The following is a 24799-nucleotide window of genomic DNA, read 5'->3' as shown; positions in this document are numbered from 1 at the left end:
TCAGTACCATCAGCTTAACCCTAACCCTGTTCATGCAGACTGTTGCAGTACAAGACATATGTTCAAATTACAGTCAGGATTTTTGCCCCATTCAGAGGTGGAAATCCTTGCTATTTGACGTTTACCTTTGACCACTGTGACCCTTGAATAAACTGAAGACACTGGATCAAGGATCCTTTTAAGAAGCCTTTCAATCATAGCTTTTCTTAGCTATGAATCAATGATGAAAGCAATTTTCTAAATTGCTCCTATTACTCCACAGTATAAAGGGTCAAAACCACAGTTAATGTATAATAAAATGCAAGCACAATTTGTGGAATGTGATTCATTACAAGTCAAAATTTTGAATCTGGAAGCAATTCAACAATAGAAGCTCTTTTCAAGGCAACACGTTTTATTTAGAAGCCTTCTTTTTCATGCATCCTGTAGTCTCCCTCAGGTATAAAGGTGCTGCAGGCATTGCTCGTCTCACCCATTATTCCAAATGTCAGCTGTGTAAATGATCAGTGTTGTACTCTTCATAATGTATTATCTCGATAATTGCTGTCTGACATCCATATTTTTTGGCTGCAGCATTCATACATTGATAGCCTACCCAGTGACCAGTTCACAATTAATGGCAGGTTACAGAAGCAGACTCAATGCACTTTTTATATCTAATTAAATGCACTATAAATGAATAGTGAAAAATATAGAATGCATTTCATTTCCAGGGATTTTTATTTTCCCTTTTCCTCTTTAAGGGGACAAATAGGTAGACACAGTAAAAAATATATTGTGCCAATTCGAATTTGAATTATTATTACTCCTTTTTTGACATTTAAGAAAATTTCTATCCTTCACTCCCTTTTCCAACTAGCCCTATCTAGTACAACTAATATACATATGTACACTATCTGACGGATTTCATTCATTCATTTACTGAATTTCTGTAACTGCTTGTTCTGTGTAGGCTCGCGCGGGGATGGAGCCTCTCCCAGATTACACTTCGCAAGAGGCAGTCGCCCTCGACAAGTTACAATTTTATGCCATGGCAACATAGAAAGGCAAACATATTTCATATTTTTAGTGGTGGGTAGAAGGCAGGGAACCCTGAGATGCCCCACACAGACAAAGGGAGAACATGCAAATTCCTATTCAAGAAAAGCTTCAGCACTATACAGTTCTATGGAAGAGATGAGAAAAAGAGCTGGATCCAAGATGAGTGATTAACTCTGTACATAAAATGTGTTAATTTTATTTGCATCATCTCAGTCAGTGCCTCTAATGTTCAATCCCTAGCTGTGCACAGTCTGTTGTATTCGTAACACTCCATACAATCACATGATCACAATATACACTACTGAGCCAAAAAAAAAGTTGCCATCACAAAGAGTCACACCCTCTCATATTTTGTTGGACTGCATTTAGCTTTGATTACAGCATGCATTAACTGGGATATTATTTTGATGAGTTAATGCAATATCACAAGATTTATTTCCATCCAGTGATGCAATATTTTTTCATATTTTTCATCAAGATCTTGCATTTATGATGATGGGGTCTGACCACTATGTAAAGCCATCTCCAGCACTCATTGAGATTCTTCTTTCAAAGAATCTCAACGAGTTTAAGGTCTGGACTCTTTGGTGGCCAATCCATGTATGAAAATGAAGTCTCTTCCTCGCTGAACCTCTCCCTAACAATTTTAGCCCAATGAATCCTGACATTGTCATCTTGGAATATGCCCGTGCCTTTTGAGAAGAAATAATCCATTGATGGAATAACCTGGTCATTCAGTATATTCAGGTAATCAGCTGATCTCATTCTTTGAACACACACTGTTGCTGAACCTAGACCTGATCTGAACAATCATATTCCAAGATGACAATGTCATGAATATGGAAAATATGGAAAAATATCGCATCACCGGATGGAAATAACTCTTGTGATATTGTATTTACTCATCAAAACAATATCCCAGTTTTAATGCATGCTGTAATCAAAGCTAAATGCAGTCCAACAACATATGAGAGGGTGTGACTTTTTTGGATGTCGACTTTTTTTTGGCCAGGCAGTGTATAATATTATGTATTTTATTTGTAACTAATGTACTGATGTTAAGATACAGTATTTTATAAGTGTAAACTGCAGAATTTGTCATTTTTATTTGTACTTATACACCCGAAGACTCTGCATGTTGCTATCCTTAACCTTACCCACCCTTCCCTGCGCCGCCAAGGAGAAGCAAGTGTAGAGGGAGTCCTCAACCAGCTGGTCCTGGAGCACCTACAACTGGCTCCTCTACAGTGGGGTGAGTCTTTTAAACTTGTGCCTGAGTGTGTCTGCATTAGTTTCGGATAATGTAATTACATCATACATGCCACTGTGAAGCTTCTTAAATTTAGAGAAAACTTGAAGTACGTAAATAAAATTGGAATCATTGTTTCACTTGTTTCGTACAGTTCATTGTCATTTTCTTCAGCATTAAACCTCTAGGTAGCTTTTCTCAGAATTAGTTTACCTTCCACTCATTCCATTGTTATCACTTTACCTAGCAGTTGGTGCATAAAGTTCAGATATGGTCTCAAGCCATGTTTTTTATTTGCATTTATAATGGACTACAAGCTATTTAGAGAGTTTATATAGCAGCTTGAGAGATGTGTTAATCACGGGGGACACTTGTGCTCCTACACAATTTGTAGGAGCATTCTCAGGTCGCACCATCTGTGATCATCTTTTGAAATCACTTTTGATTCACTGCATATGTTTGTTTTCATCAAGCCCTGGTCTCTCTTTAGGCACTACCAGACTTTTCATTAGTCATCCTGGGTTGTCCTGTTTTTGCAAAGAGAAAACAATATGCAAAATAAAGCAATGGCAGATCATGCATGTACAGTACATCTAAGAATCTTTTAAGGCGAAAGCAAGGGCAATGGGGTTAGGTTACATCACGGTTGAATATTCTGGAATTTGACATCCACTTTCTTTCGTGAGCAATCATACCTGACAATAAAGCTGCTGATAAGCTGTTGAAGATTCATCTGTCTTTGGGCAAATAATTTATAGTAATTTTGAAGTCCCAGGGCAGACAGTTGTGTTTTTTCCCTCTTGTTTTTCTGTAAAGGTAGTACTGCAGTTTCAGCCTGGTATATTACGAGTCTTGCTGATTATGAGCCAGATAATTTGCCGGGGCCTATAAGGATGCCTTTATCAGGGCTACAGAGACTGTCAGAGGCTCATTTACAGTTATAGTACATGCATTTCCCCAGTGTTTAAAATAATTTGTTCAATTTGATGCTTTTCATGCAGTTTTGTCTCTGTAGCCCTCACACTCACCAAGATGGTGTGAAAGGTGCTGGTAGACAGGTGATTGTTGATTAAATTACAGGGATGTTTAAGCCTGACATGTTGTTTTTTTGTTGTTGTTTCAGTTTTAATATTTTAAAATGACACTCTACAGCACTACATGTCTTTATTTCAATTTGGTAACAGTTTTGTTGACAGAAAATATTACCTTTTGAAAGGTAATAATAATTGAAATGACCTATTCTTGTTCTGAGCTTTCTTTCACATTTGGCATTGATTACAATTCTTACTGTACATGGTAATGATATTGATAAATATATACTATTTGCAAATTAAGAAGCTACATACTTCAGAACCTTATGTTCATTATAAAATTACATATCAATTGAATATTGGGTCATCTATACAAATGTACTTTGAATTATGTTTGTCGGGTTTTTTTGTTGTTGTTTTTTGTCATAATGTCCAAAGCATTGTCTCTGGATTACGTCACTGGAGCATGCATGCAGGACTCCACAGTGATACATTAATAGCAGGGATCTGTTCAGCCTCACTCTGTATATTAATTTTAATTTAAAATCACTGCATTTGGCAGCGCCCACTATTGTATACTGCACAGGTCATCTTATTGGATAACCTGTGTTTATTACTGTTTATTTAATGCAAGAAATATTTCAGTGCCGCTAAACAGTTGATATTCAGCTGTAAAGTACATGATCCATTTCAAGAGGACCATTATGTTGTGGCCCCAAAAGCTTCCCTGCTTTCGTTTTTGCACATGTAAAGAAAATTGTAATCTTCCAGTGGTGCTCTCAGAGTACTGGAGCATGTGGCATGATTTTTGATTTACTGACAAAGAAGCAAATCACGTAAGTATGACTACTGAACTTTGGTACAAATCAGGATAGGAATGGCTGTCCATATAATGATGCTCCTGGCTACAATTAATGGAAAGTTTTTATTAAATTTCATAAGTATATCTTGATGTTGCTTGAGAAGAACTCTGTTGTTAAAAAATCATGCATTCATACATGCAACCTAAAATTTGCAACGCTGTGATGGACAAAGTATATGACTAAAATTCTATTTGGAGCTACAGATTTTGAAAGCACTAGATATAATTTAATTGGAAAAACTCAAGAAAAGTCTGACAAATCAGCAGAACAGCAGAATCCAGTAAACAATGCCTCAGTCATAGGAAAACATTGTACTCCAGGCTCAGCCAGCTGTGCGTCATGAGAAACTTGATGCCTCTTTATGATGTGGCACAATAGAAATCCATGAATATTTGATCATGCAGGTTCCAGTAAATTACAACAATGAAATTGCTTGAATCTGTTTTATGGCTTTGTGTTTGTTTACAAGCTCATTATTATAAACGAATGGGTAGAAAACAGGCAGTGAGTAAATGATTCTACTTCTGTCAGAGCAACAATAGTACGCCAGAGCAACATTAATGTAAGATCATATATAATGAATAACTGAATAATTAAAGAGGAATAATGCCTTATCTCTTTATTCTAGCAATGCAACCCATTTTTTGCACCAAATTTCATTTGCGGCATTCAGACGACAACATTGAAGATTAAAGCATTCAAATTTTCTCTTAATGTTTTCAGCTTGTTTGAAAAGAGACATAAAAGAATTGGCTTTAGAAATAAACCAATGCCTTTGTTATCTTCTCTTTGGCATTCTCTTTTCCTAATCCCCAGTATTATACTATGAAGAGATATGATAGTAGGTAGTCCGTCCATTCAGTGTATTGATAATATATCTTCATAGAAACATCTTTCATGCAATGAAATAGTACTTTTAGTATGCTTATTGTTGGTTTATTGTTGTTGTTATTATTATTATTATTATTATTATTATTATTATTATTGATTATTTAGTCCATCCATCCATTTTCTGCCGCTGTATCCGACGCAGTGGGTCAATGGGAGCTGGAGTCTATCCCAGCTAGCATAGGGCGTGAGGCGGGGGGACACCCTGGGCACGCCACTGTGTCGCGGAGCCACACACAAAGACAGACAACCACACACAAACACACTCACTCCTATGGTTGAATTGGGACCGGCCAACTAACCTGAAGCGCAAGCTTTTGAAGGTGGGAGGAAGCCAGAGAACGCAGAGAGAACCCACGCAGACACGGGGAGAGCAATCAAACTCTGCACATAGCAGGACTCGAACCCGGAACCTCCATGTTGGGCGTTGACGGCACTTGATTATTTAGTATGTTTAAAAATAATAATAATAAATAATAATAATACATAAAAATATAATTTAAATATCATTGAGAATAGTTGGGAATGTTTCTTTTATTGATAAAACTGTGAGTGCTTTTACACCGTTCTGTGGCACTTTTAATCCTAACCAAAATTGCTGTTGTGAAAGCTTCCCTGACTAAAGTCTTAATTCCATCTTTTCATCCGACAATAGGAGATTTTCTCGATCTCAATCATATTGAACCATGGTTTGATTTGTTCACAGTACTCTGGCAGTTTTTTTGATGGTTTAGTCCTTAAAAATAAATTCTAAGAAGTCAAAAAACGATACCAAATAATGAATGGGAACATAACAAGATAAAGTATTTAATGTTGTTATGGTCTGCTTAATGAATAATTAACAATAAAATAGATTTTAAAAAAAACAAAGGGTGAGAGGACAGATTTGAAAATACTGCCTGAATGTGAAAACAAATACTGTTGCAAAAATTGTTTCATTAAATTTGTGGTATAGGGTGATGTAGCTCATTTTGATCATGATGAAAGGACGTAGGTATGCATTGGAAATATGAGAATGAGTATGTGGAGCAAAAAGAAATCGGGGAAAACAGACAAGGTAAAAAAAACCCTGACCCTTGGTTTGGATTGTGTAAAAGCAAATAGCCATCTCAAAATGATTTTTGATCATGAATGTTATATGCCTCTAGTGTTTGATTTCATACAATCATCAATAATCTACTGTCTACTGTCTATTGTATACTAGACAGATTAAGAGCATAATATATTGAGAGGTTTCATTTTATGCTCCAGCAATGAAAATCTATCTGGAAGATGTTCTGGTGTTCTATCACAGAATGTGAAATAGAATTCCACTAAACTGTATTTGTTGACCGTGGTTTTCTGAAAAGGGTAGACAGCTTTTAAAACAGTCCAAATGTCAGGACAGCAGCTCAGCACATTCTCAGCTATTGTTTTTCTGAAGGTTGCTGGCTGACTGGGTTAATTACCTGCAACAATTGCATTGTATTGCACTCCCTTAAAAAAACGTCCACAAAAAACGACTACTTTTCATCCCTTAAATTGTCAAAGGAAATCCAGCTCCCATCAGACCATACTTCTCATATTATATTTAAATGGTATTTGATTTGTAAGTTTATTAAAAAATCGTAGAGAAGATTTTTTGCAAGGTTAAAACAAACAAAAAGGTTATTCTAAAATGTTCAGTTTCACTTGAAAAAGTAGATTGTTGCTGGAAATTTCCTACCTCCCTGGTTATGATGCCAGAACAGGTGGTATTATTTGTTTTTGTTTTTTTTTTGTTTTGTTTGCTTTTTGCAGCCTGGCACTATGTAAATAACTATTGATTACAGCTCCTCAGCTGTCAATTTGATTAAAGCCAAAGAGGTGCACCTCGTGATAGGAGTCGCTGTGTCAACTTAATGGAGTGTTGCTAAATAAACAGTCACCTGGCCAATCAGACGGAGCTCTCTGACACATCATACAAGGTTATGATGCTCCACTACAAGTCTGCTCTAAGAGACAGGAACTGACTTAAACAAGAAATATTTAATCACGGTAGTAGTTTATGTATACTTATTACTACGATTAGCAAGAGTGCTGCGTACTTCTTAGCTTCACTATAATATTATGGAGCACAAGAAATATAATGTAGTGTGCTCCAACCCTAAAATGATTGGACAACATGAAACAGACTTGATTTTGCATGGTTATATTTACATAAAAGGCCACCAAAAATCAGAAATCTGCTAAATTAAATGAAATTCTCAGCCTCATTGATAAACATAACTGCTGTCATTGAATTTTCATTAGATAATCAATAAAGATAGGCTCTGATATCCAACATTATGCGCAGTTGAGTGCCGTATCCAAGCAGTGAGATGGAAAACAGGGAGCCTGAATATGGACTTTGCACCCATCCCCCCCACCCCTTCACCCTCCATCAGTCTGCCACCAGCAACCCATCTCAATGGAATACAAATTCACCCATGAATGGAAAGACAAATGTTGAGCCTGGGAGAGAGATGGAAAGAAGAGGGAGGGGGAGAGCATGCTGTAAAAGGCAGAGAGATAATTTAATAAGAAAGTGCTCCTAAACTGGCTCGCACCATCACATTCTTCCCCCTACTGAACACACACACACACACACACACACACACACACACACACACACACACACACACACACACACACACACACACACACACACACACACACACACACACACACACACAGATGGACAATAAAGCAGTCACAGGCCATATCTTTTCCACAAACACAGAAGACACCTGTAATCATATGCCTCGAACCTTTGTCAGGTGTCCAGTTGCCATGAGTAGTGCAGGGTTGACAAATGATACTGCCAGACAGCCCAGACTCAACTGAAATCCTCTTGTGATGAGGATGATAATTAGGACCGCTGACTAGAGAGAGGCGTTGGGATTGAATATCAGAACAATTCAGATTTGACACCTTTGCTGGTGTCAAATCTGAGCATTTATCAACTGAACCCTCCACTGCAATGACATACACTATTTGAGAGGGATTGAAGTTAGCCTTACTCATGCCCAGTTTACTTAAAGTCCAGTCTGTAACAAATGATCCACTGTCTGTTGTGCACTTCTCTCTTTTGTTGTCCATTTCATTAGATAGTAGCATATTTCTCTGCAACTTCAGACTGGAAATCTATGCAATGAGTATTCTGCCTTTTGCATTTTGCCATTTGCCTAAGTATGAAATACTTATACAGTACTAAGAGATGGAAAGATGGAATTGGTAAAATGTTAATGGTTATCTTTTAATTTAGGAAATAATGCATATAATACGTAGCTTTAATCTTGATTCAAAATATTTGTCAACATTTTTTGATATTTTCAGTGCAAAAAATACTACGGTAATCTTTGTAATGTCGGGAAGTATTCTTTCAGTAGCTGTAAATTCACATTATTATTAATGTGAATTAATTTTTTAATTTTCATTATGCAATGGTACAACAAAATTGCAAGGTTAGAATGGGGAGTTTGTCCAGAGCCCCTGCACCCTGAAGGTGCCGCCAGTACGGGCCAACATAAGCTAATATTCCTTAGAAGTATGTTTTTTCCTAATGATGGGTGGAAGCTGAAGTACCTGGAAAAAACATATACAGACACAGAGAGAACATGCAAATTCTTCACAGAAAGGCCATGTTGGAAATGCTGGTTTTTGGACCCATGTGAGGCAGCAGAGCTAACCACTGTGCCACCATGCCGTGCCACAAATGAGCAACATGTTTTTGTAAACGGAACACATTTTCTCAGCTCTAATTTGATCCACTTCTACACATATTGTTATACAAGAGAGTGATTACTATACATTGCTGATTTTTACATAGTCCAGTTTTACACCATAGCCATGTAATACCAATGTTACTGTGTGGCACACAGTGCACAAATTACCATCCCACATTCTACCTCACCACCCAAAGACCACAGTGCAGATTTGCTGAAATTTGCAGTGTGTGCTGCTCATTTAGCTAACTGATGGGTGCTTGGAGGAGCACCTGGTCACCAGAGGATGATTTATCTGATTGTTGTTCAGTTCTGTCACCCAGACTGTGTCAATCAGGCGTCCTAAAGGTTGACGGCGGTAGAAAGCCAGCTGGGAGGACAACACACTCCTTTTTTTCGGGTGGGTCACTTTGTCCCCAGGGCCTGTGTGTGTCATTTACACAGACGCTGCTGACTCAGATGGATTAAAATGGGTGTGTGTGGACACAGAACTACTCACAGATGCTAATTACATAATGATGAAGTAGAAGTGTGTAAAATAATTATTCTTCTCAGGTAATGCTAGGACATTAATTGCAAGAAATTGTCAATTGTTCAATCAGTCAGTTAACCCATTAAGTTTGTGAGTAATGGAGGAGTGTTAAGCAAAATATTTTTATACCACGTCACAGGAGGCAAGGATGAAAGGATTATTTGTTCTACTTTGGCTGGAATCACCAGTGTTTTCTAATCACCCCTGTAGCTTTAATGTGGAAATGAGAACAAGAATACAGTGGCCCACTCTATGATTACCTGTCTGTGTTTTTCCCTCTCTCACCCTGTGTGGATCCAAAGTTAGCATATTTAACAGGCTTGGAGCATCTGTTTATGGAGCATTTATCATGGCTACGGAACAATCCGGGCTGTAATCACGTCAGTTTGGGTGAGCAGCAGAAATAAATCAAAACTTCTCTGGCTTACCACAGATAGCTCACCAGACACTTGCCCAGTCATTTCAGCTGTGGTAATGGGTGAAAGATGAGAAAGAAAGGAGAGGTATATGCAGTTACAAAAAGTGTATGAATTAAAGATTTGATTGTGGAAAGATCTTCAGGCTGGTTCCCCCCCCCCCAACAGTGACAAAGTAACGTATAACATGGTTGACCTGGTAGTGCCTGCCAGAAATAGGAATTACCGACTACTGTATTAAACACTCAATGTAATTTAATTTCTTTATCTCCTGAAGTTGTCTGGGTTTACTTTTTTTGCCTCACTGTTCCCTACTTTCAGAGGGCAATTGTTGCGTAAAACTTTTCTTTCTCTCTGATTTTATCAAATGAGGCCCACCTACCTCATTCAATGTTTTTTTTTAGGCCAAATGAGAGTATCCCCAAAGGCTGCCTTTTCAGTAATGGAAGCCAGAATACCTGACATTTTTAAATGTGAAAGTCCCCGCCTCTGGTTCACTTTAAGAATATCTCAACCCCATGCTAAAAGTGGGTGTATTGTGACACAGCTGTTTCACATGCTGAACTCCTGAGAAATGAGCACTGTTTGTGTTATTACATATGGCTCTGCTCCATCAGTCCCCCTCTGTGAGCGAATGCAACCAGATCTGTAGTGGATGTGTTGTAGAAATGTTTCTGGCTGTGTCTCAGTCAGCTACAGCTGTGGAAGATGATTCTGGCTTTAGTTTGCTAATTAATTACAACGGCATTGAATGTATGAGCAAAGTTTACAGGCTGATATAAGGAGGAATTTCTAATCAAAACTTTTCGAGATTGTTTTACATTTCCAGGACTAAGCATCTCATTATTGTTTTGAAACCCTTGATGTCTGTATTTGACGTTTGTCTTTTAAGCATCTTTAAGGCATACCAACATAATCTGGGAACTCAAAAACATGAGTGCAATTTTAGATATGAAGGCTTTACTCATTTAATTTAGTAGCCAAACACATTGTTCACATAACAGGTTTGCATCACTGATACTAATAAAGCTGGTGGTACCTTACCAAAAATGAAGCTAAATAGAACAAGTTTTTCAAGCTGTCAGTGCTGTTACTGTAGGATAGTATGAGCCTCTTCAGTCGACATCATGTGATTTCTCCCTATGTTTTTCTCACAACTCCCACAAATGTTTGCTGCTTTAACAATCCTGTTTTTTTTCTATTATTAGATCACTGCTTATGAGACTGCATTTCGTACAGTACTTGAGTATTGTCTCCAATTGTCTTTACTCACATTTTTGTTGTAATTCAGTTGCCAAAAACAGAAAAATAAGATAAATTTAAAAGACACAATTATTATTTTTTTGAAAATTTTATACAGGTATATCATCCTGAATTGATATGAAGTTATAGTCTGATATTGAAAAGGGCACAGTGACTGTCATAAAATGATTATGTGTTAATAACATTAAGTATATTGCACATCATAGACTTCCAACATTTGTCATGCACGTTTATAACAGCTAGAGGACTGATTTTCAGCACATTCTCAACTATCGTTCGGATGAGGTGGTTCCTTCAGTGAACAAGGCATTTCTGGTACGTGAAGAACTAGCAGCTGGGCATTAGAAGCAGACTGCACTTAATTACACTTTTAAACTTTTACTGGGTCACTAATAAAATAAAAATGCAATGTTTTTTTGTGTTGTTTTAATATATTTTTTTAATCAACAAATAGCATCATTGATGAACACATTCATTTTACAATTACAAGGCCTTTAGCAGTGGTCAGTGGATGGACAGGCTCAGCCTTTAACCTGTTCCATGGTGATGTAGACTCCAGGATATATGTTGAAACCAGTCCGCAAGAATATGCTTGTCTGGACATCTTCACAGCCTGCCACTCCTTTTGACCATGGTGGGATATGACATGGCCTGTCATAGGGAATGAAGTCCCTCCTCTGCACTCATCTGTCACTATTGATCCTCTTCAACAATGCTTTGTTGCCAAAGGCTCATAATCAGATCTTTTCCCATATGAGTGGACCAGCTCGTGACTGCTTTCTATGCCATCAAATTTTTATTTGTCCCCACAATGAAATCGAGGAAGGGAAAAATAGTCTTTCACCACTCATTCTGTGTAATAAATAAAATATGTGCTCATTGGGATACAAAACCTGTGGCTATAGTTACTCAAAACAATCTCCAAAATGCATTGTTCAGCCCTAGAAAAGTGCTGCATGTTACCAGTCACAAATGTTACCAGTTGGCCCAGATGTTTGCATTCAAATTGAATTTTTATGATTATTTTATGACCAGAATTCTTGCAGTGATAGTTAAATACCTGCTTGAATCCCTTGTAACATATCTGTTCTTTTCCATTTATCTCAGAAGATACAGCAGGTGGTCTGTCATGTTTGACTTTGGTGCATCAAGTGTTGGCCAATGAGACAAGTTAGCTGACAGGTCTGTGTCAACCCTGTGGGTAACTGACATTTTCTACCATTCACTGGACTGATCCTGCCATTACTGACAGGTTTCTTCCCCCCCACCAATACTGGCCAGCAGGACACCTACTGAGAATCACTGAGCTGACTTAGTTACCCCGTCTTTCCCCTCTGCCCTAGAGCAAGCCCAAGGAGTATGTGCAAAGGCCTTGCTGTATAAAAAAAATATTTGACAGCATATTATGAGGAGATTTCAAGGGGCACAGTGTATCATTCCAGCATTCTAGTGTCCCTGAAAAGCAGAGATATATTTTGGGAAACACTTGACGAGAATACAGTGTCACGCTGTCTTTTTCTCTTTTTTTATCACTCTTCATTTTCACTTTCTTAGCTCTCGTTCCCACATGCAAACCCACACACTTAGACCAAGTAATTTGATGCTGAATTTAGAAAATGCTCTGACTGGTATTGTCACAAGATAAAACTTTTCACCACAAGAAATCAATAGCAGTGGTGCTGTTTGACAACATAGTCAATAAGAATGATCATCATTAGCTAACAGACTAATTGTCACTCTTTACCAGCTTTCACAGCAGACAGCGAACACACATCATCGGATCTGCAACACAAAATTAGTGAAATAAAAATATCCATTAAAAGCACCTAAACCGATATGGTTAAATTAAACGGCTTCATTTTTGACATAAATTCAACTGACCTCTCTATAAATAACTAGGTGGGTTATTCTGACTGCAATTTTTCTTTCTGAATTAATCACCAGTGTTTAATTCTACTTATTTTCAGAAGAACATTACATTATGAGAAGTATGGGTTTTGAAACTCATTCTTTGATCTCTGTAAGTGCATGTCAAACTACAAATTTAATTGAAGAGAAACAAAAATAGAATATGACAGACATTTAATTGTACATGGTTTATCTATTTGGAGCTATGTAATGGATATGTATCTTGATGGACCCTGAGTCATCTCAAAAAAATAATGTAAACTGCAGATAATGACATGCCCTGCAATTAAAAGCCATTTTTGCTAACACAGCAAGGGTAAGCAGGGGCTAGCACAGCAAGCTGTAAATCCGGCACTGATATATTAACTTTTGAAATACAACAACGTGTTGCAAACTGTGGCAACATATTGAGAAGACACAGTACTATATTGGAATTATTTGGTCCTGTGTATTTGTTTCCAAACATGAAAACATAAATCCTATTAATGCCCCTTTTGCTCTTCACTATGATATTTCAGGATTTTGAGGTGCTAAATGCTCCTTTGTGGTTCGTAGTATTCAATTTGCTTTACGCAGATAATATACAGTAGATTTAATTAAAGCACCTTAGTTATACTTGCCCTTTTCAATAGAAAAGGAACTGCCAGGAGGACTTGAGAAGAAGTGCATCTTTAAAAAAAAACCCAGAGTAATCTAATTCAAACAGTAAAACTTTCATATATTTTAGATTTATTACACTTAAATGAAAATGTTTCAATCTTTTTTTATTTTTTTGTATTTCCATAGTTATGACTTATACCTCATGAATACACTGAAGATTCAGATTCTGCAATGGATGTTAATTTATGCTCTCAATACATGGTTGTGCATCTTTTTGCATGAATTACTTCATCAACACGGCATGACATGGAAGCGGCCAGCCTGTGACAGTGCTGATGTGTTGTGGAAGCCCAAGTTGCATTAATGGAGGCCATCAGCTCATCTGTATTGTAGTGTATAAGACTGTCACCGTCCTCTTGACAAAACCGCATAGATCTTCTATAGTCTGCAGCGGATGTGAGTTGCCCTGCCAATCAAGCCCTGTAACACAAAGAACCACGAACCAGTCCTCATTAATTTTGGCGCTATATGCACATACTGAGTCCTACAGGAAAAAGAAATCAGCATCTTCATAAAATTTGAAATGCTCCAAATCTACAGTGGAGGGTTGACTTTGGAATTGATAAAACACATTGGGCCCCACGATTCGCTGACGACAAATCCAGGCCTACCCCACCTCTTGTCCGTAGTCAGCTGGGATAGACACCAACAACACTTCTGATCCTCAAGACGGAAATAAAACTGAAGATGAGACACTTAAAGTTGTTTCATCTTCCAGAAGATAGATGATGGATGGAAGGAGAGAGGGGGAGGGAGGGAGAGAGGGAGATGACACCACCACTACACTGAACAACAGATGACATGGCCCCCAAACCACGTTAGCTGTGTACACTTAACACTGGCCTTATTACAGCCTGGATTCTCTGCCTGTCCTCTTAAACACTCTGACACCATGATTTCCAAATGAAATACAAATTTTACTGTCATAAGAAAAGAGGACTTTGGACGACTGAGCAGTGGTCCAGTTCTTCTTCTTCTTAGCCTAGGTAAGAAGCTTCTCGCATCGACCCTGATTCAGAGATGTTTTGATCCCTGGAATTGGAAACTTGTGGCCTATTTCCACATCTGTGTGTAGTGACTCTTGATGCTCTGACTCCAGCCTCAGTCCACTCCTTGTGAAGCTCCACAAAGTTCTTGAATCATCTTTGCTTACAATCTTTTTGAGGCTCTGCTCTTCCCTGTTCTTCATGCATCTTTTGCAACCACACTTTGCCCTGCCAGTTAATTTTCCATGAATATGTTTTGATACAGCACTATGAACATTCAGCCGTTTCAGCAATTATGTTCTGTGACTTCCTGTCCTTGTGGAGAGAGTCAGTGAGTGTCTTCTAGACAGCTGTCAAACTGCAATTGTACTGGAACTGGCCGAGAGATTCATGGTATTTATCCTGCATAAAAAGTGACATTATCAAACTTGATGTATAATATTCCAAGATTTTGAGATATATTTTTTCTTACTGTATATACAGTACTGTATTTTTAGGATGGTGGATGTCATTATCATAAAAAAAACATTTACATTTATGAGTCTAGAATATACAAATTTCACTAGCTGAAAAAACTGCCCCCCCGTGAGGTGACCTGTGCCCAAGAGGAGTGTGAAGGAGGTGGCGAACTATTGTGTGTTTTCATGTTTCCTTGATTTTTACTGTCTCTACCGTGTAGTTGTTTCCTCCTTGTGTATCTACCAGCTGCCTTCCTTCCTTTGTGTAATTTGTCACTAATCTTTCATACCTGAACAGGTATTTTATTGTGAAACTTTGGCAGGTATAATACCAGCCAGATAAGTAATCAAATGCCACTAGTATGTCAGGTGGAACCATATTGAATATATTTATACAAACATTATTAGCTGTTACTACTTAATTTACAGCGTAATTAAACAGTAAATAATGATTTGATTTACGTGAAAGAAAATCTGAATTCAAAGAAGGATGTTGCCTAAATCTCAATCTGCATTGTTGCACAATGAAGATAATGCAAGATAAAGTCATCTTTGATCCAATTTTCAAAGACAGTCCACAAACACATGATTTTTGGAGTGTGTCCTTGTCCAGTTTGTCCCAGACGGTGATAAACCAAATAGAAGCAAATAAAAACTGCTGTCATGTCCATTGCAATGATGTTCTTACATGGATCTGAATGCTTTGGGGGCTTCTTACTGTGTGCATTGCCTGAGACATTGTGCAACTGAACAAATCTTTGTAGTTAACCTTCGCTAGCTATAACCATTTTGGCTACATCACTGTAGACATTCACCGCTTTAAGAACTTTTCCTGAAACTCAGTTATGTCTGTTTCGCTTTGACTGCCAAGTCCACTTTCGAATTGCCGTATGCTCAAAATTTATATAATGATTCTTTGGTTTTTTTGAAAAAATAATATAATTTTTTTTATTTCCGTCTGTTTGTGTAAACCACACCCCAGCTTTATTGGAAGTTGACTGCATTTCATAGGTTTTGGATCCCTTTAATGACTTTCTTTGACAGGTTTTACTTCAAAAACTTGATGGAAGCTTTCTTACACCCAAACATGACTGAAATGCCAGCTTTTCTTCAGAAGCACTTGTTTTTGATTCAGTCTGATTACTGAGTCAGCGCTCTTTTGGAGTAGCCTGACCACACACCCATGAAATTCTATGGTGTTCTTTGTGGCAGATTTGTTATATGTCTTCCTTTTAGCAACAGGGACGGCCTTTTGTTCTCATCTTTTGTCTGACCATGCCATTATTCTGCCCACCTGATATTTAAAGACAGTCGTGGCGTGGCTAGTAATTAGCTCCTGGGATCCCTCTTGCTGGTCTGTTTTCAATGCAGGCTTTGTCTGTAAACATACCACTTTTCCTCAGATGCAGCAATAACAAGGAAGCAACAGCCACTCATAACAGGTGGCTGATCTTTTCATGTTATGATGATTAAACAGCAGGCAAAGTGCTTTGAAATTTAATTTTAGGAAGAATTGTTCAGCAGCGGTGCTTGATTCTTGTCAAAATTAACATAGACGTTTTGTTCCATCCCCTATTCAAAAATATCCAACAAAGTAACTCGCACCTCGATGAGTTCCATCCAGCTTCATCGTTTGTACCTAACAGATTCCAAAATTGGTTAGGATTTAAAAGTCCTGTTGTCTGAGCCTGGCTTAAGTGTCTGCTGAATTTGTGTTCTTCTGTGCTACAACCTCAGGGATAGAGAAATTCAATAGCAGCTAGTTTTTTAGCCACTTGTGTGGCTTAGTATAACTTTTTAATTGGTTTCAAGTATTTAATACATCAGCAGTAGATGAACAACAGATGTTTTCTTTTCCACTGGTTTAGTATATTTCATCTGTCAGCGGGGCAGCACGGTGGTTCAATGGGTAGGGCTGTTGCTTCACAGCAAGCAAGTTCCAAGTCATTCCTTACTATATATTTGTGAATTTGCATGTTGTCCCTGTGTCTGCATGGGTTCTCTTTGGGTTCTCTGACTTCCTCCCATCTCCATAAACAGGCCGTTTAGGTGGATTGATACGTTTTAAATTGCATGTAGGTTGTAGGTGTGTGTCTTTCGTGTAGTTCTGTGATGCACTGGTTCTTGTCCAGAGTGTACCCCACCTCTCGCCCCTAGTCAGATAGGCATCAGTAACACACGCGACCTGCAGAGTGGAAGAAGCAGCTGAAGATGAAACGATTACTGTTGTCTCGTCGAAAGAAGATGGATGGATGGACTTGTCAGTGTCTGAATAATATAATATAAAACATTGATATTTTCCATTTTCAATGCTGCTGTTCATGTAGTAAGTCATTTTGACATTATCATAACTCTGTGTCAACTGTTTTCTAAATTGCAATGAGTCTGTCTCTACTCTAAAGTGAGCAGTGGACTGCGGTGTTGTGTATGTACTGTGTGTGGTGAAGTGGAGGTCCGTTTGTCCACTTCTTTCTCCCCATGGGGCTAGTGGTGTACTAAAGAGTGGCACATTCTCTGTAGAATATCACATCTATCATACTGTAGATAGATATGATATATACTTTATTAATCCCGGAGGAAGTTGTGTAAGCGGTGAGTCACAACAGGTATAACCGATTGACCAATGGGTCCCAGCTGGGAAGCTCTGTGCAACAGAGACAACCACCACACAGATACACACAAACATTGAGGGTTGTTTTTTTCTTTTAGCCTTCTGACTATTATTGTTTTTTTTGTGCAATGTGTGTATCCCAGAAATCTTTCCTCTCTTGGATCTTTGTCTGGATTTGAGATACTAATGATTTGGTAATTTTGCTGACTGTTTTTGTGGTACTGTGCCCTGGACTCAGGTGTATTGAACTGTGCAATGAACATTTGTTTTATTAACATTAAAATACTATTTTTACTTGACCGTGATCCACCCTTTGTACATCTACAAATTAACTTTGCATCATTGTTTAAAAAATGGATTTTATTTGCCTCTTTGTTCCATTTTTAAGAGCACCTTAAGCCTCTCTTTGCTTACAAGTTCAACTGATTTGGCGTCCTGCTTTTATTTAATAAGAAATGCTCTTGTCTTTAATACTATTTTATTTTACATTAAGGTTTTGGGATGATCCTTTACTAAAATTGAGAGGCACATAAAACTGCTGGTACCATTGTGTGGAACCTTTGTTTGGAATGAAACTGGGTCTACTGAAAAAAGTTTTGAGTTGAAGTGTCAAGACTCATCAGTTTTTGTTTTTTTTTCTTTTGTTGTTTTTTTTTTTTGATTTTTTGTTTTGTTCTGCTTTTTTATTATGTTATTTATGGATAAAACAAGCCTATTTTAGAAGTTACTTTGAGATTCCATGCAATTGGGCCACATGATAGGAAAGTTCTCAGGACTGGTAATACACCATCTATATTTGTTAATGAAAACAGTTTTTTTTAAATATTACAAAATAAATATTTTTCTTTGCATATTATCAGGCATTCATTAGTTGAATGGTGGTTCTTTCTTTTACAATTTAGTAGTACACTCTAAAAAAGTAAAAGTCACTGGTGTTCTTGAAAATCTCAGACTCGATAGATGTCATATCTTTTGAAAGTCGGTTGTAGTTAATCTGTTGCTCAGACATCTGTCTGAGCTGTAAATGATTTTAGGTTTACACAGTATTAAGCTGAATGCATTTGCTGCAGTATGAACTTGTATATAAAGATATAAACCATTAATTGCACAGGCATCAATGCTGGTTGAACAGGGAGAAAGATGAAGTGAGATGCAGTAGCTGAGGAGCAGATTTATCGATGTCACTGATGCGTGCATTCAACCATCAAAAAAAACGTTTATGAATAAACAGCAGTCACTTCTTTCAAACTGTAACACTTTTAAATAAGAAACTTCCTAGCATGATACCCCTTTACCTCTTACACCTGGAATCTTGAAATAAAAAATACTGTTTATACATTTATTTATACTTTTTCAAAAAGATTTTTTTCGGAAATAGGGATATGACATTATTATTTTGTCAGACACACATGATATGTGATGCTGCCCTGAATTATAGATGAAAGCAGAAGGGCCTTTCTGCCTTCTGGACTGAGCGTGATTCAGACAGTCTGGAGTGTGGAGTGAACAGAGCTGGGACACATAACATGTGAATCAGTGACTCCTTTACAGCTATACATACCGTATTGGCCCGAATATAAGATGGTGTTTTTTGCATTGAAATAAGACTGAAAAGATGGAGCTCGTCTTACATTCGGGGTCTAGACATTGTACCCATTCACAACGCTAGATGGCGCCAGATATCTTTAAAGTGAATGCTGAACTGAACTCCCCAGGCCAAAGCGCATCCCTGTCATGGAGAAGAAAAATAAAAATAGCGGCAGCATGAAGAAGAAGAATAAAAAAATGCTGTAAGAAAGAAAAGAGAAGAAAATAAGAGAAGAGATAACAGAAAATGGAGAAACGTAGCGACAATCTGGAGAAAAGTGGTAATAAGAGAATTTGGATTTTGTTGTTGTTGTGAGACAAATAATTTTAGAGAAACAACAACAGAATTGTTGTTTAGTGTGTATTATGTCAAATTGAATGAATATAATCACTAACATTTGATAAAGTAATTTTGAATGGCCTTGTCTGCATAAAACTTTGGTGTTCAAAAAGTCTTTTTTGAAACTTGAGTCTTGAAAAAGGGGGTCGTCTTATATTCAGGGTCGTTTTATATCCGGGCCAATACGGTGGTTATTAAGCGTATCAGGCCAGACACTACCTCTAAACTCAAATAATTGCTACTTCTTGACTCGAACAGTTTTTATTCATGATTTGACCAAAACGCATTGTTTGTATGTGCCTGACTTTATTCATTGGTCATATTTTTCCAACGCTACTTTAGGTTCAACGAAGGAATTATGGATTATTCTTATACTGACACATTTCTGAAGGTATGTGAGAATGTGTCATCTTTACATTTTGATGAGAAAACACAATCTGGCTAATCTGTTCATTCCAATATTATAAATTTGTCAAGTTCAAATTGCATGCTTTACAAAGACGCTCAACATTTTCTGATATACAGCTGGTTTTCCAACGTTTGACAGGCTGCACTGGTTTCAGTTTTATCATATTGTTAGTATTATTCTAAGATTGTATAACAGCAGAGCTTCCCTGTCAGCTTAACCTTTCAAGTTGTTATGGTGAGTGGATATGTCCCTGGCATTACTTTAAGATTTCAGAATGTCTTAGTCTGCTGTGTTACACTGATTTGAGGATACTGGGAATGTGCTGCTTACAGCATAGTGGGTAACTTTGATGCTGCCCTCTGAGCTCAAACATTTCCTAATTATAAGTGTGATTAAAAAAAATCAGCAATAACATACAGTGCATTTTAAAAATGAATACTACTACTACACTGTAAATGTGACTAAGCAGTCTGCTATGAACAAGAGAGCCCCTCTTAAAATGAGGTGGCCACTGAAATATATTTTAATGTCATCCTGACCAGTTTTGTTTACTGGATGCCCTCTGTCCAGATGCCAGTCTGAGTTAGTCTCCACTCACACTGCACATGGAGATGAGAGGCACTCATCTTTATGGTTCTTGGCGAGGAATGTTGCGTAAATGTGGTGCTTCATGTGCATGGATGTGATGTTACTAAAATTTCATCAGATTTGTAGACTATTCAACTCTTGTTTTTATAGAATTCACATGCAATTTATTCCCAATTTATTATGTAACTTTGTCACCGCTTATGTGTGTATGAACAAATCCACATTTTTATTGGTTAAGTGTGCTTGATAAATGAAATTCAAAAGAAAAAAGGCCAAGCCCATCAGCAAACCAATGAGGCCACGTGCATTTCTCAAAATTGAAATAAAAATACAGTTAAATAAAATGAAGTTCAGAAATAAAATAAGGCTGAGTCTCAAACAGGCACATAAGCAGACTCTCAATCAAAATCAATACTAAAGCTGACTCAATGCAGCAATTCAAAATGAATAGTATAACATGCCTCTAAATAAGGCAACATCAGTAGCAAAATGCCAACAGGCTTTTCCTTTAAAGGGGTAAGCTAACGTTCAACTCTATGTCCTTGACATGTTTTGCATTTAAATGATACGTTAGGCTGGAGCTGCTTCGGTGATATGAAAATTCTCTTTTACTAAAGGTACAAATAATAATCATAATAATGGATTATATTTATATAGCGCTTTTCAGGACCCCCAAAGACACTTTACATCAGATCCATTATTCATTCACTGCCAGATGTCATACATGGTGATGGTAAGCTACGTGTGTAGCCACAGCTGCCCTGGGGCAGACTGACGGAGGCGTCTACAACACAGATTGGCAGCGCAGAATCACTGCGTTTTTGTTGATAGTCCCGTCTTTGTTCTTTTTATAAATAAACTTTCCGCCCAAAGGTCCAAGTGGGCTTGCCTCGCTCTCCTGAGTCGTGTCCATCTCTGTTGTCAGTCACTCTGCTTTTGACTAGTGGCGCAGATACGAAGTGACGTCACTGCAGCCTACGGGTCCCTCAATCGGACAAATTTTAAATGCTTCCGCATTGAGTTGCCACTCGCGATTAATTGCGTTAATTTATATAACCCGTTAGTTTGCAGTGTAATTAATTCATCTAATTAATGCGTTAAAGTGACAGCCCTAATATATATATACAGTATGTGTATGTATGTGTGTGTGTGTGTGTGTGTGTGTGTGTGTGTATATATATATATATATATATATATATATATATATATATATATACACACAGTATATATGTGTGTGTGTGAAAAGGAGATGTGGTCTCAGCTGATGTATCCATCCACCAACTAGCGGTTGGTGGATGGTCAATCAACTCATGTCGAGTCACTCGTATGCCAAGGTACTGCAGCTGCTGTATATACTATTGTGTATATGTGTGCATATATATATATATATATATATATATATATATATATATATATATATATATATATATATATATATATATATATATATATAAACTCTGCATCCTACTACCAATATGTGCACTATCTCTCCTCTGGACATGTCCAAACCATCTCAGTCTGCTTTATCTCCAAAACCTCTAACATGTGCTGTCCCTCTGATGTACTCATTCCTGATCCTATCCTTCCTGGTCACTCCCAAGAGAACCTCAGCATCTTCATCTCTGCTACCTCCAGCTCTGTCTCCTGTCTTCTCCTCAGTGACACTGTCTCTACAACAACATCGGTGGTCTCACCACAGTTTTGTACACCTTGTATGTACTGAATATGTATGCATTTACTGTATGTATGAGTATGTTGTATGTGTATATACAGTATACTGTATATATTGTATTTGCTGTATATGTATATACTCTATAAAGTATGTATAGCAACCCATAAAATACAACAACCACTACATCATCCCTGTACAAATATTTATTAATGTTTTCCTTTCATTTTATAAATCCTCAGTCTTTACACTCATTGATTGGTTAAATTATCCTGAGGCTATGACTCCGTGGGGTTATTATTTCACATACTTCTGCTGAAAGAAACACTAAAATTTTAATGGCAGCTTATACTTAGTCTGAGCCTTACTTTACCAATTTTCATTTTTAACAGCAACAGCTGTGGAACCTCCTGCTGTCCTTGGGGCTAGCCCACAGCATATGTCTCGTAAGTAAGACCTCATGAATGATACCCCGCCCTCGGTTATTCACACAATATTGTCAAGCATAAACACATGGCGGTATACAGAGATGTGTTGTCGCTTGCTATGGGGGAATATTGTATCAATATTAAATTAAAAGGTGTTTGAACGTATGGTCACACTAGTTGAGTCACTGTGGTATCAGAGGTGCCAGAGCATCTGCTGTCAAATGTCTAAGATCGAAGGAGGATTTCAATTTTAGACTTAGCAGTCGTTCTCCTGGCAGTTTTAAGCAATCCAACTGTTGTTGTTGTTGCCAATAAAAACATTTAGTTATCAACATTTTTTTTTTACCATCAGGATCATGTCAGAGCCAGTCTTGTACTGGAAAAAATTCATCTTGGCATTTTGTAGGATTTTGGCAGTCACATAGAGCTAATGCACAAAGCTTGTCATGTTACAGTATAAGCAATGGTTTGTTTAGAATATTTATTGTGAAAGAGCTTGTTTGGGTCCAATATGGAAACTGATGTATTTGCCTTGTTGAACCTGAACTGCAAGTAGGAATCTGTTTTGTAAGTTGCTAACAATCTGGTGGTGTCACTGTATGAACTCTTGATGTACACCTGCAGTAGTCTTCCCACTAGGCTACACAAGACAATGAATGCATGGACATAGAATATACTGTATGTTTTTGATGTACTCCTGCAAAGCAGGAGATATGTCAACTTGCACTTTATTTAAACAACATTTAATCTTCGGGTTTTTTAGAGTCATCTTACAGTTTGCAAGCTGAATGAGATCTGCATTTCCTTGCCAAAGTTGGTGGGAAAAAGATTGAATAATTTTAGTTAAGGAACAACGCTCTAATTCATACACAATGCAGATATTGATTGATCAAGTTAGCACTATGTACAGTATGTCATAATGCAAATTTAAAATTAAATGCATTCACCATTTTTGGGTGGAGGTTTATTCTTATTGTTTGCCCCAATCAAATTAAGTAGCCTTGCTGATGATGAAGTTTGGATTTAACTTTTAGGGGATTTCATATCACCATTTTTAATCCTGCCATTGCTGTGAGTCATGCAGAAGTTCTCCACATCCCAACTTTGACCAGTTCAGTTGAGTAATTATGTAGATTGCTTTTTCTGTTCTGAAGTGAATTGCTCTTCAGGGAGCATTAAGAACACACAAAGTGTTACGTGGGTTAGCATGTCATGCATAAAGAATGCAAATTTTCCAAGATAATGAGTCCCACTGAAAAACCTCTGTCTTGGGATGAGTCACATGTGGTCTAAAAATGATGGTTATCAAGTGATTTAAATATAATCCAATTTGTCCGATGAATGAACGCTATCAAAGAAGTGCCTGCAATTATATATGTAAATTAAAGATAATTGTACAAAATTCTAATTGAGTTAAGTATGGGTCACTTGTCATGGATGGCATTTCAGGCATTTATTACAGCCCAGCAACAGTACTGTATTTAAAGTTATGTTAGATGTAACAAAACTCATTTCTCACTATGCATTTTTAAACATTAGATAGAATTATTCACCCATTTTTTGAGAGTGCTTGGGAAAACACATGAATAATGCAGGAGCACTCTGTGGCTGTGGTGGGCCTTAATGAGATTTTTTGGAAGATTGTGCTTGAACAGAGTAATCTTGGGGGGAGGAGAGTCGGGGACTTTAGGAGTGAAGGTGAGTCGGAGAGGGGTTTCAGGTATGTGCTCAAAGTTGTATCACCAATTTGAGTCGAGGCATGAGATAAATGTAATTATGGCAAAGTAAAGCACTGAACTGGTAATGAAGTATGGGCTGTCTGGTTTTATTCACACTTATCCAAACTGCCTTTTCAAAAACTCATGTATGTACAACAACCATACCAATGCCACTGCAGAGATGTAACAATACAACTCTGACTTACAAGCTTCTGAAGGGAAATATAAGTAATTGGCAACAACCACTTAAAAACAGAAAAATTAAAATGGAAGAGCTTTATATGATTTTTTTTTGTGTGCATTTTTATGTATTATTTATTTTGTGTGTTGTTCCCCAAGATATCAGCCTGAAAGGGGTTTGCAAGATCACCTCACAATATTGGATGTAATGACCATCTGCCTCAAGTTTGACAGAACAAATCATGATGA

The 24799-nt window shown here is 37.5% G+C and overlaps 1 protein-coding gene across 2 annotated transcripts in view; it reads left to right on the top strand.

Annotated features, from left to right (window-relative positions):
- The window catches only part of trappc9 (trafficking protein particle complex subunit 9), a 166008-nt gene that overhangs the window by 104609 nt on the left and 36600 nt on the right, over positions 1 to 24799 (top strand). For both annotated transcript variants that reach the window (XM_068333598.1, XM_068333597.1), the window contains one exon: positions 2203 to 2293. In XM_068333598.1, the coding sequence (XP_068189699.1) occupies positions 2203 to 2293 (91 nt within the window). The remainder of the gene's footprint in view (positions 1 to 2202; positions 2294 to 24799) is intronic.

Source organism: Antennarius striatus, chromosome 14 (assembly GCF_040054535.1).
Source record: "Antennarius striatus isolate MH-2024 chromosome 14, ASM4005453v1, whole genome shotgun sequence".
NCBI classification, from domain to species: Eukaryota; Metazoa; Chordata; class Actinopteri; order Lophiiformes; family Antennariidae; genus Antennarius; species Antennarius striatus.
Note: the sequence above shows the minus strand (reverse complement) of the source record. Positions and strands in the feature narration are given on the sequence as shown.